Below are 14277 nucleotides of genomic sequence, written 5' to 3'. Positions count from 1 at the left end.
CACCTCACAGGTGTGGCAGATCAAGATGCTGATTAGACAGCATGATTATTGCACAGGTGTGCCTTAGGCTGGCCACAATAAAAGGCCACTCTGAAATGTTGTGTTTTATCACACAGCACAATGCCACAGATGTTGATAGTTTTGAGGGGCCATGAAATTGGCATGCTGACTGCAAGAATGTCCACCAGAGCTGTTGCCCGTGAATTGAATGTTCATTTCTCTACCATAAGCCGTCTCCAAAGGCATGTCAGAGAATTTGGACATCCAACCGGCCTCTGAAACACAGACCATGTGTAACCACACCTGCACATGACCTCCACACCCAGCATGTTCACCTCCAAGACTGTCTGAGACCAGCCACTCGGACAGCTGCTGCAACAATCGGTTTGCAAAACCAAAGAAATTCTGCACAAACTGTCAGAAACCATCTCAGGGAAGCTCAACTGTATACTCGTCATCCTCATCAGGGTCTTTACCTGACTTCAGTTTGTCATCATGGCCAACTTCAGTGGGCAAATGCTCACATTCGATGGTGTCTGGCTGCTGATCAACTCTATGCGAAGGAGATGTGTTGCACTGCGTGAAGCAAATGGTGGTCACACCAGATATTGACTGGTTTTCTGATCCTCCCCAAGACTCTCCCCCCAATAAAGCAAAACTGCAGATTTTGGAGTGGCCTTTTATTGCGGCCAGCCTAAGGCACACCTGTGCAATAATCATGCTGTCTAATCAGCATCTTGATATGCCACACCTGTGAGGTGGGATGGATTATTGCAGCAAAGGAAAAGTGCTCACTAACACAGATTTAGACAGATTTGTGAACAATATTTCAGAGAAATATGTCATTTGTGTATATACAAAATGTTTTAGATCTTTGAGTTCAGCTCATGAAAAATGATAGCAAACACACACACACTACATATATATATATATATATATATATATATTCTTCACACACGGTTGTTCACTGGTGTAGTATATGGAAAAACCAAATACTTATGTCTGAAACTTTGTCAGTATTCTGCTTTTCTGACTTGTTTTGTCAATGCCAGACATCATGTCAGTTTTTAAGTCCTCGACAAATCTTCAGGCACAGGCTCAGTGCTGACAGATCTTTTCAAGATGTCCTCTTGCACTGTGGGATAATGAGCTCTCTTAAGAATACTAACATCAGAAGCATGGTGGATGAGTTTTGGATATCTCCCAGCATTTTCCTCCAGCTTTCCAACAAAGTAATAACTGGCTTTGTGTGTATTTTGTTCCCCTCAGCAGGTCCAGCAGAAATGTGAAAAAGTCAGTTATGTCCTCATGGCTCCAACACACTATTGTAACTTTAAAGTGGTCATTGCGCAAAATGTTTCTGTCAATCTTTTATGGTAAAATGTGGTTTGGAATTTCATCTTAACCGGCTCTCATTTTATGCCCTATGCATGCAAAACTCTCTCCTGCAAGAAAAATGTATTCACGTAACAGTTTGTCTTACGCTTGCTTGACATACATCCAGAGATATTCATACAGTCCCCTCTGAAAGTATAACAAGGTCAGTTCATCTGTTTTTACTGCACAATGAAGACATTTGGGCTTGAACTCAAAAGATGAAGACAGATTAGATGGGCAGCTTTTATTTCCTGGGATAAATATCAAGAACAGGACACATCTGGGCCACAAAAAAACACCTGTTAGTCACAAGAGACACTATTTTTCATGACTCTCACATTTATGTGTCGGAAAATAAACACAGAGATTCTGAACTGATTTTTCAATCTCAGACCCAAATATCTTCACTCTCAGCAGTATATAGCAAATGTATAGCAAAAAGTATTCACTGGTTGTGAAATATTGCAGTGCAATTGACTGCTCTTACCAAATATAGTACTTAATGAAGTGCACTTATTTAGATAAAATGTGTCAAAAATGGAAGATGTGCATTATTTTAGTGGCTGGTTGTCTATTCAGAAACTGATGAATTGGTTTTGCTGCATTATTATTTTTGTGAGGATAGGGTCTGGACTCATGTCTGATCTGTTTACTTCGCCCACACAGCCTGTGCAGCTCCTTTCCATTTAAAGCAACAAGCACAAATGAGACCTGGCATTTTATTTTATTTCATTTTTTTGGTAGTGTTGGATATAAACTTCAGTATCTGTTTTTAGACATCTTGATATGCATTAGCTTACTAAAAAGGTGTATCATGGGACTTCAGTAAAAGCGCCTTGCACAGTCTGCATTTTGAGAATAAGACACCACCACAAAACACACAAAAATATTTCAATCACAGTAAATCTGTCGCTCAGTGAAAAGGTAAAGTTACACAGTGATTGATGGCATTCTTCTTCATTCTCTTCTGTTTTAGGAATACATTTTCCGTCTTGATCCTGGCAAAGTGGATTCTGGGAAAGGCAAATGTCCTTATGACCCCAAATTGAACAGCGTCTCTGCTTTGATCAGTAAGTGCCTGCTCTTTTTTTTTCCTCCCGTTTGCCTTCAGCAAACATGTTTGGGCAGCTTTAAATGATGAACTAAGATAACACAGAAGAACTGCAGTATGTCTCTGGTTTCCAGTCAGCTTCTGCCAGAAAGGATGATTTATTTCCACGTAAACTCTGCTAGACTGCAAATCATTGAATTATATTATTTCCTACTAGAACATAGCAGTAACTGTAGGTCCTCAGTGTAATAAATTCCTCTCTGCATCTGATGATGGAATGCGCCGGCTCTTATCGTGCACTGTACATTTTCGCTGTGCTCTTAGTCAGTGGGTGGTCTGTTGCTGTCAGCAGCTTACAGGTGGTCACACTTGGCTATTGGTCACTGACCTCCTGACCTGTGCATGTGTGCGTAGCAGAGTCAGAGGCATGCCACAGCAACACAACACAGGCAGCTGGAGTTCCTGTTTTCGGGATTAGGAGTTTATTCCACCTCTCACTTATCTCCTCATCAGTTTACAATACAGCCGATGCAGGCACTCAGTTTCCTGCAGAACAGTCCAAATCTGTTTATTTTTGCATGTCAAATTTTGACCGCATTCATATGTGTTTTTATAACTGATACATGGCTGGTAACATGATCAGATGTTGTGGCTTGTTTTTTTCCCCCCCATTTCACATATTTTAGTACATTTAACTGCTTTCATTATTCAGTGTAACCAACTCAGTTGCAGTAAATATGGAGGCCAGTGGCCATGGTCATGTCTATAAGCAGGGGTGCACATAACTGGTACTCATCATGCTCGTGTGTGCTAAAAATCATTGATGCACAGCAGACAGCACACAGAGAGAAACACTTTTCCGACAATCTGTCATTGCTTTCCTCCTATGAAGTGTTTCCCTTGTGTTCTGCAGTCACCCGACACCCACCCTACGTGCACGCGTGTGCTGGGCTGGATGCACGAGCTGCATGAACCAGCTTCATTGTGTTTATTTATTTATATGTTGATTTTTCTGAGGACAGAAGTAGAAATTAAGTTTAATGCTGCTGGCTGGCGGCGACCCGCTGTGCACATGTGCACGGTGTGCACAGCATCTTGCCCGGCCACAGAGGAGCGCACAAGCCGGATTTTCTCCTTTTATTTATTTATTTATTTTACCGAGGACCGCAGTCTAATGCTGCCGGCCGGCGGCAGGGACAGCGGGCTACACCTCTGTGGACAATGTGGACGAGGCGATCCAGATTTATTGTTTTTCTTTCCATTGTCTCTGAGGATGTCAATGGAACTTGAGAGACGTAGTTCAGTGGACATCATTCTGTAAGTCCGTGAGGGGCTGTTCACGCTTTTCTTCTTTTTATTTATTTGTTATTATTTTCAGTGCTTTTTCTGCCTAAAGTTGGTGGAATTTTCACAACCTCTGTCACATAATAACAGTGTGATAGTCCAGCCATCCTGAGCACTGTGTGCACAAACGTGCAGCCATTTCAGCCACTCAATATCTGTGAGAGTGCTGCGTGGTATTCATGTGCAAATCGTTGTGCCTGCAAAGACTGCGCCAGTGCTGCTTGACTTTCGTGTGTGTGCTGCGCAACATGTCGGTGGCTCTCGCATAGTATGTTTTGTGGCCGTTTTGTTTTGTATGATTTTGTGTGAATTTGTTTTGTACGATTTTTGGCTATAATTTTCGCCTCCACTCCGGACTGCATTCAGCAGACAGTCAATCCTCATGCTTGCACGTGTCAGGAGGACCAACTCAGTGAGAGTCCACATGAGATAGTTATCACCTTTTTGCCTGTTTTTGTGCGATTGCGTGTCTCTGCCTCCTCTCCACCAGTCACGCGTCAGTGAAAAACTAGCCTAACCACTGAGGGTAAAGAACAGATTTTTGGCTTATTAAACATTTTTCCTGAAAGTGACCAAAAATACCGTCTGATCTTTGACTCTCTGTTGAGGTATTACCGTAATGACTGTGGACAGAGAGCAGATTTTAAAATGATATTTTCCAGCGACTACAAATTTCTTTTTTGTCCAAATGAACTTTTTTCAAAGATTTACTTGACATAGCAGTTAAAATTGTTTAAAAAACAAACAAACTTTGTTTCTTTTTGTAACAAAGCTCAAGGAAACATCATAAATATGTATATGAGGATGTTGGTGCCTAGGTTGCTTGTGCACTTGCTTCCAAAACAGAAGATTCTTGGTGCAAGGCCACCCCTGTTGTTCTCCATGTAAAGTAGAGTAGTGTGCAGATTTGTAGAAAGTAACATACATTGTTTTGGCTTCACTTGAATTAATTTACTTAACAATAAATGTGTCAAAAGTCTTTGGTGGTTGTCAAAAATCTTCTGAGGTGCTTATTGCATAAAGTTCTATGTTTTGCTACATTAAAAATGGATGACATGTTTTTATTCTGACATGAAAAGTGATCTTTGTTTTGCAGCCGCTGGTGACCACTAGTCTAAACTATCCCTTTGACATTATTAATCAAGAACATGTGAAATTTACAGGAAAAATTTGACATTTTTAAGGTGTCTTTTCAAGTTGCCCTACTGATGGTGACATAATTCAAACAACGTAATTATAGGTCAGATGTCTTTAACCCTGGTGTGACCTTCCACACACCACTGGCATGATTTACCTGTGGTATGTTATGACACTCTTCTGTTAGTATTCGCGGAAATTACAAAGTAATTATAATCACAAGAGAGACTTCGAATGTCCAACTCTGATCAGCCACAGCTGCTGGATGTGCCACCAGGGTGATTTTAAGGAACCTTGGCCTGATGATGCAATGATGTATCAGTTGCAGTAAATGTTCTCTAGCTGAATTCATGATTTTACCTCTGTAAAAACCTTCCTTCCCTGTGTGTGACTGACAGATGGAGAGTTGTATGCAGGGGTCTACATAGACTTCATGGGAACAGACTGTGCTATCTTCCGTACGCTCGGGAAGCAGACAGCCATGAGGACCGATCAGTACAACTCTAGATGGTTAAATGGTAATGTCTCAACTCACTGGGCTGTTCTGCTGTCTGAATTATTCTCTTTTTAAAAACCTGTTTCAAATTATTCCTGAGCTCACAAAGGTGATAGGTCATGCATTATCAGATGAAGATGTGCACACATCAACCCATTTCTATCGTTAAGACTCAGGAGACCAGAAATGGTTAAAGAAGGTAGTGGAGGAGGAAGCATTTCTGGCTGGCAACTGCAAACACCAGAAAGATCAGTTAGAACTGTCATTTATAAATAACATGTACATTTCCTATTGCTTGTGAGCTGATGACTAAAATGAGGGCCTGGTGTTTCCTATTAAAGGTGCAGTTGTTACTGATTAGTCAAATCCAAAGGAAAGCTTTGAAAACTGACTATTCCTGATAGACCTTGTGCTAAGCTACATTTTTAGGTTTATTACACTCTTGATTTTTCCAAGACGCTCTACATAGCTGGTAATTGGACTCAAAAAATAAAATGCAGTGTGGCCTTTTTTGTCTACATACCTGCAAAGCTTGGGTCAGTAGCAGAGGGAAATCACTACTATGTTGATTCAGCGTAGCCTGTAATGAAACTCAGTAATGAACCTGAACAGTGCTATAAATGCTGGTTTGGTGCTTTTTGGAGGATGTAGCCAAATCAATCACAGCCTCCCCAAGTGTCTCCTGGATTTCTCTTGTAACCCTGTTGCCCTGACAACCGTCCCATGGTAGTGGAAGGCTGAGTTGGGACACCTGAGTCCAGCTAATCAGCCATGTGGAATCCCTCATATAGACCCCTTCCCCCATTAAGCTGGCATTAGTTTTCCTCCTCTGCTCCTGGTTTTGGTTTGTCCCCATTTGGGATGTGGTCTGACACAGCAGGGAGAGGAACCCAGTGCTTAGTGACCCAGTAAATCAGCCAGTGAGATGTCATATCGAACACTGTCACTGGGAAGAAAAAATGAGGTGGATTTAGTTTGAGCACAGTGCTCTTATCCCTCTTTGTTTGTGTGTCATTAAGACCGTGTTAATTATTTGGGCCTGACGTATTTCAAAATTCTAATTTAGTATTTCCACTATTTTGGTCAGTTTAGCAGGAAATACAGACATGAAGTATAAAATATGTGTGATTAATGAACAGATTCCTCCTTGAGGTTTGCATTAGTCTTAATTTGAATAACTTTATTGTGAACCAGGTCTGGTCTGTGTGTCACTATGTGCAGTATCTAAGTGGACCCAAGAATCTGATCTCATTTCTAAATGAGAGCATTCAAAATAACTGCTTTATCTCAGGGCATGGGACCACTTTGGTAAAATCTGGCTCATTTAATGCAGGCCAAATCACAACAACATCAGGCCAAAGGATCCTTCCCAGACTTTGACCAAATCACACTCAACACTCTCTGAGCAGCAGACTAAAGATGTTGGAAACACCGAGGTCTAGTACTAAAGGGAAGGGAGTAATAGAATACTCAAGAAAGCTACAACTCAATACCTGTCGTTGAACTTATAATTCTGTAATGCAGAAAGGAAGTGAGTTTGTAGTTTGGGAATAAATTGACACCAGTTCAAAAACCAGATTGGTCCAGCAAAAGATGAACCAGAAATTGCACTGTTTAAAAAAAAACCATGGCCTGGTTTAGTAATAGTAATATTACTATTATTATGGGAAGTGTTGGATTAGCATGACAATTTGGGTCATTTTGCATTGTTTTCTGGTCTGTCCTAGATTCGGGTCTATCAATCCACTTTTCCATCATGTATGAACATCTGGTTTCAATAATCAAGTATGTTTTGTTTGGCGTCCAAGCTTTATCACCTGTAAAGACTACAGTGTATTGGAATTAGTATCATCTAGTGGTGAGGTTGCACATTGCATTATGTCATCACCTGTCATGATTTTGTTTCCCTTCATATTTTTGCTTTCTTGGTGACCAGGATTATCCTTCCTTGGTTTCTTTTATGATAAGCAATAGGTATGATGCTCCATTTCACAAAAATTTGGGTTTTCGAACTTGTTAGCCTGCACAAGCAACAAGTAGACAGTGTATAGTGGAGCACCAGTGATTTTTCTTATTTTTTGTTCAGCCACATTGCAAAATCCAAAAGGTGGAGTAGGTATGTCAGTTTTGAGCTACTGTATCAAGAAGGTGGTGCAACATGGTGGGCTAATGAGAAGGCCCACTCCTATTTACATATGAAAGGATCATTCCAGTCTTAGAAAAAAACATTAATTCATCATTGCAGGTAATTAATTATACAATAATGACATAATGGTTAGGAATACTATAAGTTACTTTGTGCTAATAAACACCCTTAAATCCTACTAGCTTAGGATTTAGCTTTCATTCCTCCTACATAAGTCTGAGTTCAAACAGTGTCTCTAAGTAAAGAGATGTGCTATAAAACTGGTTAATTACGCTCATTCTTATTTCTTTTTAACAGATCCAACATTCATCCATGCACACCTCATCCCAGACAGTGCTGAGAAGAATGATGACAAACTCTACTTCTTCTTCCGGGAGAAAGCCTCTGAGATGGGCCAGAGTCCCTTGACCCAGTCCAGGATTGGGCGGATCTGCCTGGTGAGTTATCACACCAGTCAGCAAACCTCACGTTGGTCACCACAAGTGAAAGGTTTATGTATCCCCATGATGCTTAGTTACAGGCTGAAGTCTGTTTCGTAGCCTCTTTGTGGGCCTGAGAGGAAGTTCCCTGTGATGATCAGTAATTACCGCTCTGTAACACAAACCAGCGACCAGGCTTAAAACAAAAACTCTGCTGTTTGCCTCAGCAGACAAGTTAGGAAAACATTCTGTCATTTTTATTCCTCTCCAAGACGTGTTTGAGCTATAGTTTATTTTCGTCCCAATCTATGCTTGCATACGCATCCATACATAGCCGGAGTTGTTTACTCAGTGATGTCGTGGTGCGTCCTTGACCATTGTTTTTCAGTGAATAAAACACAATGTGTAATTATAGCACGGGTGTATTGAGAACAGTTCTGTGTGTGCGCCTGCGTGTATGTTTGTGTGCTCATGTAACACAAAAGGCGGTATCTTCCACCAGCACAGCGCAGGACAAGTGTCATTGTTTGTTTTCAACTGACACAGTTGTCATTTTCACATCCAGCGCTTATTTTTCTTGAAATAGCAAGTTTGCTTGCACTCATCAGCTTGTTGGTCTTAAAATGGGGTGTGGTAATGTGTAATGCCGGTGCATTGCTACCACGAGGAAGTAGAAAGTGACTGCACAATAGACTATCAAAATTTGGCTCAAAAGTGGAGTACAGAGTTTTTTGTACTATTTATACAGATATGCCTGATATAGGCAGGCTCATGATGCACGTACACTCTGCACGTACACACAGGAGATAAGCATTGGAGCATCAAACTACCACAAAACTTGGGGAGCGTGGGGTTGCGTCTGTCTGTGCTTGATGGGATGTGTAGGAGAACTGGTAGTCAGAGCAGGATGAAGGAGGTGCTCAAATACTTCACCTCAGGGAGCTGTGGTAGATGACTGCCTGCTTCTCCTGCTCTCTAGCTTTGAAGCCTTGCATGCAAAAACAGTTCTCTCACCATAAAACCTCTTACCTCTTGGATCACAATCTAAAGAGCAATGCACCAGCTGCTGACGCACCTGTCTCTTAAAGGCAATGACAGGTGACCATGTGACTACATAAGTAACTAAATACAACCCCTTTGAACCGTATTTTACATTCAAATTACGCAGTATATAAATACCAAAATGGAGTTGGACATGCCCCAAATTTTTCAAATTTTTTCAATTTATTTTCATTTATATTGCACCAATCACAACAAAGTTGCCCTCAAGGTGCTTCACACAAGTAAGATCTAACCTTACCAACCCCCAGAGCAAGCACACGGGTGACAGTGTTAAGGAAAAACTCCCTCTGATGATTTGAGAAAGAAACCTCAAGAAGACAAGACTCAAAGGGGTGACCATCTGCTTGGGCTGTGCTATCGACACAATAAACAATACAGGAAATTATACAGGAAATTTTGCTCCAAATGGGCTTACATTATATGTTATAGACCAGGGGTGCCCAAGTTTGGTCCTCGAGATCTACCTTCCTGACACTCTTAGTTGTCTCCCTGTTCCAACACACCTGAATCAAATGAAATATGTGATAGCAGGCTTTTAATGAGCCTTTCATTGGATTCAGGTGTGTTGGAACAGGGAGACAACTAAGAGTGTCAGGAAGGTAGATCTCGAGGACTGAACTTAAGCACCCCTGTTGTAGACCATACAACAGGGGTGCCTTATAGATTATCAAGATTGGGCTCCAAATTGCTGTTCCATTTGAAAATTCTACAAATCAGAATTCATCACTGCTCCAAGACCAGTTGGATGTCATTTCATTTATTTACAAGAACATTAATCACATTTATATAAATGTACCAGTGCTACAAATTAGGAAACACCCCAACTCATACAAGTGGGCTGAAGTTCTGTGTTTTTACATCTGCTTGTTTCTTGCAGACCAGTCCAAAAGGTATAGAAGAGTTTAGCTGCTGTCACACAGAAGGTGTGTGTGTGTGTGTGTGTGTGTGTGTGTGTGTGTGTGTGTGTTGTGTGTGTGTGTGTGTGTGGTGTGTGTGTGTGTGGGTGTGTGTGTGGTGTGTGTGTGTGTGTGTGTGTGTGTGTGTGTGTGTGTGTGTGTGTGTGTGTGACATGTTGGTAGCAACCATTGGTGTGTTATACTCACAAGCACATGTCGGCACTCACTACTGCTACTGGCAATTGCCGGCATGTGTCTGCACTCTGTGACAGCTGTGTGTGCGTGCCAATCAGTGACATTTAAAGTAGTGCATCATCTGCTGCTTCCTGGTCGGTATTTTATCAATTTTATCTCCATTTGGAGTTTCTGAACAACCTGGTGCTTTCCAGCTTGTCACACAGACGACATGTGCGTGCAGAGTTACTGGCATATAAGGGGAAACCGTGTGACGAGTGAACTTGAGTGCTGAGTGACAGCAACCGTGTGACATCATGACACGTTTGTGGCGGTTAGTAGCGAGTTGGGTGGCGATTGCTACATGCACCTCTAAACGTCATGCGCACGTCTTGTGCGTGAGACGAGCTTTTGTCAAATTATGACAGTTGAGCAAATCTGCTCCTCAGTATTTAATTATTACTAGTGTCTTCAATTTCTTTAACATCGAGAAACTGGTGTCTTTTGGTCTCATTGTTATTGAGTTTGTCATTCTTGTTTTACAAAGATCTTATGGGATAAATGTCAGAATTCTGCCTGCCTGTAGTCCTTTGACAAAATGCTGCTGAATGACAAATAAATGGGCAAACTAAAAAGAGAACAATCACCCAGTCTCACCGTAGAGGTGAATGCCAAAATGTTAATGTCAGTAAAGGGCTGTAAAACAAACAAACAAACAAAAAAGCAATATAAAGCAAAAGAAAACTGAACGTATGCCAGTAATGCTGCAGTAACAATACCACACAGATTTAAAAAAAAAAAAATGTAAACAGAGTTAATTGTTCCCATAAATGTTATACTAAACAGTCTAGTGAGGTATTTCAAATAATGATGGTCTGACTGAAACAGAAACTAACTTTATTCAAATATTAGGGCCACTGGCCAAGTGGTTAGTGCACTTGGTTTCAGTGCAGAAGGTTCCTGGTTCAAACCCCACCCCTGCCACATTTCTCCATGTAATGTGGAGTTCCATCAGGAAGGACATCCGGCACAGAACTAGTGCCAATTCAACATGCAGATCCACCCTGGATTTGCTGTGGCAACCCCGAGAGCAAAAAAAGGACCAGCCGAATTACAGGACTTACTTTAAAATACACAATACTACAAATATAAGTCTGAAGGATGTTAAAATATGTTACCCTTTTAACAAAGTCCACGAGAAGCTGTAAAAATTCCCCACATGGTGTTAATTAGACAGTTAGGTTTCTATCTTTGGATTGTGTAAATGTGTTGCGTTGCAGCACATGAATCACGGTGAGACTTGATTCTTTCCCTCAGCAGCAGTAGATGTTAGCTGACCTCGCCAACAGATGAGCCAAGCCGAGACGCAGAGCTGATCTTTATTCATACAGACCCAAAAACAACAGATCCGGGGCAGTTATTTTGTCTCAGTTTGTCAGGTTTTGTCGGAGTGTGTTGAGGCCTCCTGTGTTTCTCGGTCTTGCAGAACGATGACGGCGGACACTGCTGTCTGGTCAACAAATGGAGCACGTTTCTAAAGGCTCGTCTGATCTGCTCCGTGCCTGGAGCCGACGGCATCGAGACACACTTTGATGACTGAGTGAGTTTGAATTATTGTTTGTCTCCTAAAGATTCTCTCCTCCGTCTGTAGTGCTCCCTTTCATCTCCAGATCCCATCTCCATGCGTGTCGTGTGTGGAGGACATTTTTCAGCGTGTCTTCCACCACCTGTTGTTCATTTGCACTCTGAGATCTAAACACTGTCACAACTTCAACTTTAGAAAACTTCTTTTTTTTCCCTTCCAAGGACAGTAAACTGCCATAAAATGCTTAGCAGGGTGTTTATACAGATTGTTTCCTGCCACTCTGAGAGCACATTATGCATCTGCTTGGAGTTAGTGTGAGATATCTAGTGAATACATCCATGACCTGACAGAAAAACCTGACAGATGGAGACTGAAAATTCTTCTGTGACTGAGTAACCACGATAATGTAAAACAAGGTCTACAGTTGCACTTCTTGTTGACAGATTCAGTATTAAACCATTTTTCTCTGTTGTAACCTTCCCATCCATTTTGTACTGCTTTGCATACTTTTGCCATGATGTTGTAGTTGTTCGGTGCACAGGATTAACCCACATCCTCACAGATTCTTGCAGAGATGGACGGTAACATTATCTTATGAACTACATGGACACAAAACCAGCATTCAGGAGTTTTCTTTTGCAGGGAGACTGCGCATGAGTGTACAGGCAACAGTTTTGATTATTTTCCAATGATCTTCAACGTGACTCTTGTATTACCCATCTTTTAATCACAACTGATCAGTGCAGTATTGTTTCTTTCATGCAAAAAGACAGAGTAGTGTACGTGCAAACGGGATAATCCAGCAGTGAACGTCCATCAGTCATATGATTCGTACATAGATCGTTCATCACTGACAAGACTCACGAGATTACAGAGAGATTTGCAGCATTGTTAAAAATTATGACAACTGGTTGATTCAGCAATAAGACTCTTACAGTATCTCTGTGTGTTCGCCCCCGTTTGTTTGTTTATTTGTCTGTTTTTCTCTCTGTTTGTGAACAGCCTGGAGCCCACAATCTTTCATATATCTTTGTGAAAGTTTTACTGAAGATTCATATCCTGATAGGCAACAACTGATTCACTTTCAAGGTCAAAGGTCAGAGTCAGAAAAATCTTGGAAAATTGGAAAAATCCCTATCTTAAACATTGAAAAATGTTCATAAATTCCTAACTCTGTCAAAAAAGATCAAATCTCTTTCATATTTGAGAGTGTTATGTAGGATGTTTTCCTTTATCGACTGGCAAAGTTTGATCCAGATCTGATCCAGATCAAACTTGCAGATTTTGTGGCCGTTGAAATTTAATGGATTTGTGTGGACATTTGAATTTGATATTGAAAAGCCCATTTGATGGACATTTTGCATTATATCTCCAACAAAAGTGCCTCAATCACTCTCGTAAATTGGATGGAGGTTCCAATTTTATGCCTGTTTGTCTTCCAGTTATCAGTCAGAAACCAAGTGCCAAAAAGCAATGACAAATTGTGCATATAGAGATAACCAATGTTCTGTGAAAATGATCTGAAAAATTCAGAAACTGAAAAAGTTGGAAAAAAAAACCTGACACCACCACAAAAAAAACTTTGATTCAAGTACATGAACTAAATACAAACTCCTGACATTTGATCACATTGAATTTAGCTTATGAAAAGCAACTTCTAACAGCAGTTTGACCTTGAAAAAAATTTCCTAGGTAAAATTTTGTGGAATTGGAAACTAGTGTTGGTGGAGGTTTGCATTCTACGCTCTAGTTTTTTAGTTGAAGACAAAAAAAAAAAAAAAAAAGCTTGGTAACATTTTCCACACAGAAATTTTTGTAAATTAAACTGGTATACTCTCTTGGTTTTGCCAGTGTTACTTAACATTCATTAGTAAATTATACTTCAGCATATGCCAATTCTAACAAGAACTCTGGACCAGTTGCTCCTGCTGAATTGGTTCTGTAGAATAGAAGCACAGGTTTTGGGCTCTTGCTGACATTGGTGTCCTCCCTGATTTGACCCAGAAAAAGTAGGTCCAGGTCAGTGCCCTCTGAACTCATGCCAGTGGGTTGTAAAATGAACTTATATACCAAATATCTTGGGTCTTTGATGATTTGGTGGTGAGTAATGGCATAGTGAAAGCCTATATTTTTGCCTCTTGAACTCTAGCTGTATCAACTGAGCCTCAACCAACCAAAGTCAAGCAGGCGTCAAAGGCAACAAGAGGAAATCTCTTTTGGCAAAACTGGAATAACTGCACAGTGTGTTACTGCAACGCAAAACCAGGCGCCCATTAAATGAAGGGTTTGTGGTTTGATTCCTGTTGGGGTGTCCAAATGTCCTTCAAAAATTCCTGATGTGAGGCATCACTGTAAAGTGCTTTGAAAATCTATTTCACTAATAATTTCTCCAGAGCTTCAAGGTCTTTATATCAAGGGCTTTGCATCTGATTCTGGTTGTTTCACTTTGTTCCCTAGGAAGACAGACCATGTTGTTTTTCTAAGTCACAGTAAATCAGAATCAGAAAAGTTTTATTGCCAATGAGTGAACAAGTTCACAACATTAGGAAATTGCTGCGGTACTTGGTGCTAACATAAAAAAATGTACAAT

The 14277-nt window shown here is 40.8% G+C and overlaps 1 protein-coding gene across 1 annotated transcript in view; it reads left to right on the top strand.

Annotated features, from left to right (window-relative positions):
* Window positions 1–14277, top strand: part of sema3fa (sema domain, immunoglobulin domain (Ig), short basic domain, secreted, (semaphorin) 3Fa) — a 164743-nt gene that overhangs the window by 129781 nt on the left and 20685 nt on the right. The window contains 4 exon segments of the mRNA XM_034166334.1: window positions 2354–2447; window positions 5308–5427; window positions 7849–7988; window positions 11589–11706. Coding sequence (XP_034022225.1) covers window positions 2354–2447; window positions 5308–5427; window positions 7849–7988; window positions 11589–11706 — 472 coding nt within the window.

This window comes from Thalassophryne amazonica, chromosome 3 (genome assembly GCF_902500255.1).
Source record: "Thalassophryne amazonica chromosome 3, fThaAma1.1, whole genome shotgun sequence".
Taxonomy (NCBI): domain Eukaryota; kingdom Metazoa; phylum Chordata; class Actinopteri; order Batrachoidiformes; family Batrachoididae; genus Thalassophryne; species Thalassophryne amazonica.
The sequence above is the reverse complement of the archived record's forward strand: the minus strand, read 5'-3'. Positions and strand labels throughout refer to the sequence as shown.